We start from the raw sequence: 5000 nt of genomic DNA on the forward strand, positions 1-5000 counted from the left end.
CCTGTTGGGTTCAGGTTCACTTCCTGTTTGAGTTCAGGTCTACTTCCTGTTTGAGTTCAGGTCCACTTCTTGTTTAGTTCAGCTTCACTTCCTGTTGGGTTCAGGTAAACTTCCTGTTTAGTTCAGGTCCACTTCCTGTTGGGTTCAGGTCCACTTCCTATTTAGTTCAGGTCTACTTCCTGTTGGGTTCAGGTCCACTTCCTGTTTAGTTCAGGTTCACTTCCTGTTGGGTTCAGGTCCACTTCCTCTTTAGTTCAGGTCTACTTCCTGTTTGAGTTCAGGTTCACTTCCTGTTTGAGTTCAGGTTCACTTCCTGTTTAGTTCAGGTTCACTTCCTGTTGGGTTCAGGTCCACTTCCTGTAAATATGTGATTTAATGTTTTAAAATAACGTCATCAAACATTTTTGGTAAATTTTGGTTCCTTAAATTCTAAAATGAAAAAAATGTATATAGAATAAATAATTTTAAAATAATAAACTTCAAGCAGAAGAAACATTTCCAATTATAATATTTAAATGTTCCATTGATAATATCTGATGTTTATTAATAGCTTCAGCAGATAGAAAATAATTTTAGTTTTTCATTCAGTGAGTTTTTAAAGGATCCAGAAGTTTCTCTCAGCTTCAGTCTGACTGAAGCTCCGCCCCCTTCCAGGTAAATACCTCTGTCTGGAGCTCAACTTCATCCCCGTGCTGCTCCAGCTGCTGTCTGAGGAGGAGGATGATGAGCGGAAGAAGAGGAGGAAGACTCTGGTCATCTACTGCCTGAGGGCCCTCACGGCGCTGTCCGAGGCCCCGGAGGGCCGCGTCATCCTGAGCTCCGAGCTCCCCCTGCTGGAGCGGAGGAGCAAAGAGCAGGACGAGGACGTGCGGCGCGCGGCGCAGACCGCCATTAAGGTGGTCACCTGGAAGCCCTGACCGAACCACCGACCCGGTTCTGCTGGCCCAAACAAGAAATACAGAACTAGAAAACTACCGGAGTTTATTATTTTGGTCATTAGTTTGTAAAATGTTAGTTTAATTCAGACGATGGTTCAGGATCATTAGGACAATAAAATATATACATTTAATAAATTATAGATTTTTATATATTTTTTATATTATAGATGATTAAAAATAATAATTTTAAGAAATAAGAGAAAAAAAACAAACATTTCTGAGTTTTATGTCCAACGTGTTTTAAATATAAATTTGAAGTTAAAAAGTTAAACAACAAAGTTGTAAAGGAAGCGGTACTGGTCACCAGAACCAGATTCTGGTTCTGGTTCTGGTCCCTCACGGGTCAGCAGCAGCTCAGACTCTGATGGTTCTGAAAACCGGAGGCTCCTGAAATCCAACCAGTCGGTTCGGAATCGGATCAATAATCATTATTTTATTATTATTTATGTCGCATCCCCCCCCACACACACACCCCCCAGTGGGCCGGGCCGGAAGAGGGGGGGCAGGGGGCGTGTTGCCGTCGTGCGCGCGCCTGGTCGTGCGGTATATGTGGGAGTGAACAGCAGCAGCGGAGTCATCGGTCGGAACCGGAGCCGCTGGATGGTTCTGCCCAGCGGGAACCGAACAGGTGAGGCTCCTTCCGCCCTGCGGGATTCTGCGGGAATGATCCTCACCGCCGTGTGGACTTTAGTGTGTGTGTGTGTGTGTGTGTGTGTGTGTTTATCTGCACTTTCAGCCGCAGCAGCAGCGGGGGAAGCCTCCGTCCCTCCCCGGCTCAGGTCGCCGCGGAGCTCAGCGGCGGGCAGAGCGGCGTCCTCCTCCCGCTGCTGGCGGCTCTCCGCCAGGCTGTGGCGCTCCGGTGTTCTGATGATGTCAAATTATGTAAGGAGCTGCTCGAAGTGAGCCGGAGGATTAACGCGGGAGGATGGATTTATGTAACAGCTCTTCATCCTCCTCCTCCTCCTCCTTCCTGCATCCCCGCTGCCTGCGGCTGCGGCAGGAGCTCCGGCGGGGAGCCGCGGCTCTGCGGGGAGCCGCGGCTCTGCGCTCCGCTGCTGGAGCCCAGAGCTTCTGGTAAAGTGGTTCCGCTGATCGATCCGCTTCCTGGAGAAACATGACGTCATTAACGCTTCTCTTCTGTTCATCACTCTCAGTTGTTTCTACTTTGATTCTCCTGAAAATGTCAGATTTTTGCTTTTTATGTCAGATTTTTGCTTTTTATTCAGATTATTTTTCGTAATTCAGATGTTATTAGGACAGTTTCTGTTTCCTGATGTTCAGAAATATTAAAACTCAAACTGGACTTCCGATGCTTTCTGCAGCTGGGCGGTTCTGGACGGTTCTGGGTAAAATGATGTGGGGTTGCCATAGAAACACTGGGGCTGGTTTCTGTTGGGTGTCACGGTGAGGTTCTGGGTCAGAACCGGGTCCAGGTTCTAAAAGGTTTCTGGATCTTAACAGAACCGCTGCTGGTGATAACTGGACCCGGTTCTGATACTGACGGATCCAGATCTGGAGCAAAACCGAGTCAAAGTTTGTCGTCAGAACCTCTCAGACTGATGTTTGATGAGATTTAATTTCAGGAAGTAGAAAGAAATCCAACTGGAACCGGTCAGATTGGACCAGGGTTCTGGGTTCTGTTGGACCCGTCAGATTGGACCAGGGTTCTGGGTTCTGTTGGACCCATCAGACATGATTTAGCTTATTTAGCCAAAAACAAAACATGGAGTTTATAAATGTCACGACTTCAAACTAAATATCTGAAAGCTAAACAGTTAAACTAAATATTTAGTTAACTAATAAAATGTGACTCTAACATGTCAACACTTTTTTTCTTCTAACTAGATAAATAATTATTTCTGACTGAAACTTCCCCCTGTACATGCAGGTTCAGCTGGTGAGGAGGTTAAAGTAGATTAACTGGCCAACATAAAGACAATCAGTTACAGTTTATTAATTTGTATTTGTGAACAAACGGCTCAAACTCGCAGCATCCAGTTGTTACTATGGTAACAAAACAATCTAACTATGAATATTGTTTTTTGTTCTTTTTCAAAATAAACTTGCAAGCTCCTTAAAATCTTACATTTAAATGTTAAACCATTTAAAATATAAAAATTTTTGCTGAACACCTTAAATCAAATTTAGCAGCATTGATCATCTCAGTAAATAAATGTTACATTTATGTTTCTGTGTTAAAATATGAGCATTATGGCCCCTGAAGCCCTGGGGGCCAAACGGAGCCGCTGAACGGAGCCGCTGAACGGAGCCGCTGAACGGAGCCGCTGAATTAATTTGGATAAACAGAAAAGCAAATAATTGATTTTCATTGAAATTATATTTTTCGATTTGTTGTTTTTAAGACCAGCTGTAGGTACAAATAGTTTCACTGGAGACGTTTTCCTGTGACATAATAACCCAGTAATATTTTTATATTTTCTGTCTAATTAACATGTTTAGCATAAAAACATGGCTGACGCCTCGGCGCCGACCGCTGGGCTGAGCAGTTTCCATTAAAATCTGCAGTTTAATGGGAAACATCCAGACATGAAGCAGGAGGTCCATCAGAACCCAAAACCTGGGCCGGGGCTGATTCTGTGTGGTTCTGTAGAACCGGGCCGGTTCTGGCCGGTTCTGGCCGGTTCCGGCTCAGACCAAACAGAGGAAGCGGAGGCGGCTGCAGCATCAAAGCCTCTGAGGGGAAACGCGGCGCCGGCTCCTGCAGAGGAAACCTCTGATGTTCTGGTTCTGGCCCGGACTCTCCTGGTCAGAACCCTGACCTGGTTACTTTAGCAGCGGTGTGGACATTTATCTGATCCCATGAAGGAAAGTCTCATTAATTTATTCATCTCTGTGAGGAGAAGCTGAAACAACAGGCCGGGCTTTGACTAGACCCTTCCAGCTGCTTGTTTGGGCCCATGGTTCTGCTGGTGACCCAGTTTGGGCCTTTAATCCTGTCCTGACCTTTAACCTGTCGGCTGAGGCCTGCAAAAGAGATGGACATCATTCCTCTGAGTTTCCTGCTCTGACCTCTGACCTTTAGCTGAACCGGCTGCAAAAACACAAAACATCACCAAGTATTTTTTTCTATTTTTTAAATTTAAATGAAATAAATGAATCAACGTTTCATAACTGAATGTTATTTTAGGTCAACATTTTATTGATGGAAAAGTTTCACTGGCTGATAATTTCACCAATAACAAAACATTTTTCACTTTAAACAAACTCCTGTGATATTCATAACTTAGTTTTATTTACAGTGTGATCAGACACTACACTGTAAAACAGAATCAGTTTTTTACTTTCTCTTCCTGAATCGTTTCGTCGGCTGAAACTTCAGTAAACACTTTGTCTCTGGCAACCAGACACCTGATTGCTGGTTTCACTCCAGCTGTTTGGGTTTCATTTAAATGTTTAATCTCAGTCTGGATTCGGTTCTGTTGGGTCGGCCCGGTTCTCCTCCCACTTCACCCTGGGCCCATTTGATTCTGGTTCTGAATTCAGAAGGTCCCTGAACGCCTCTCTGTACGGACGGTCCCTGAACGCCTCTCTAGGCTCCTCTATTTCTGGAAACATGAGTCATCTTCTCCCGGATTACGCAACCAGAACCTGGTTCTGCTCCGGTCGGTCGGGCCGCAGCAGGAAGCCGTTCAGCCAGACGATCACCGATCACTTTGATTTTTGATCAGGGATCAAATGTTACAATCTCTGATGTTTCACAATCATTCTGAAGAAACCAGAACGAAACCTAGAAAGTAACGTCCGTCCATCCATCATCCATCCATCCATCCATCATCCATCATCCATCCATCATCCATCGATCCATCCATCATCCATCATCCATCCATCATCCATCATCCATCCATCATCCACCCATCATCCATCCATCATCCGTCATCCATCCATCATCCATCGATCCATCCATCATCCATCATCCATCCATCATCCATCCATCATCCATCCCTCATCCATCCATCATCCATCCATCCATCATCCATCCATCATCCATCCATCCATCCATCATCCATCCATCCATCATCCATCCATCATCCATCCATCCAT

At 45.1% G+C, this 5000-nt stretch overlaps 2 protein-coding genes across 2 annotated transcripts in view; both read left to right on the forward strand.

The window, feature by feature from the left end:
• rsph14 (radial spoke head 14 homolog) overlaps positions 1–974 on the forward strand; it is a 2946-nt gene extending 1972 nt beyond the window's left edge. Inside the window, exon 6 of the mRNA XM_055039604.1 lies at positions 655–974. Within this exon, the coding sequence (XP_054895579.1) occupies positions 655–917 (263 nt within the window). The 3' untranslated portion in view covers positions 918–974. The remainder of the gene's footprint in view (positions 1–654) is intronic.
• Positions 975–1491: 517 nt separating this feature from the next.
• The window catches only part of LOC129365800 (dematin-like), a 33471-nt gene continuing 29962 nt past the window's right edge, over positions 1492–5000 (forward strand). The window contains exon 1 of the mRNA XM_055039284.1: positions 1492–1566. Coding sequence (XP_054895259.1) covers positions 1539–1566 — 28 coding nt within the window. The 5' untranslated portion in view covers positions 1492–1538. The remainder of the gene's footprint in view (positions 1567–5000) is intronic.

Source organism: Poeciliopsis prolifica, unplaced genomic scaffold, assembly GCF_027474105.1.
Source record: "Poeciliopsis prolifica strain line A6 unplaced genomic scaffold, Auburn_PproV2 SCAFFOLD014, whole genome shotgun sequence".
Lineage (NCBI taxonomy): Eukaryota > Metazoa > Chordata > Actinopteri > Cyprinodontiformes > Poeciliidae > Poeciliopsis > Poeciliopsis prolifica.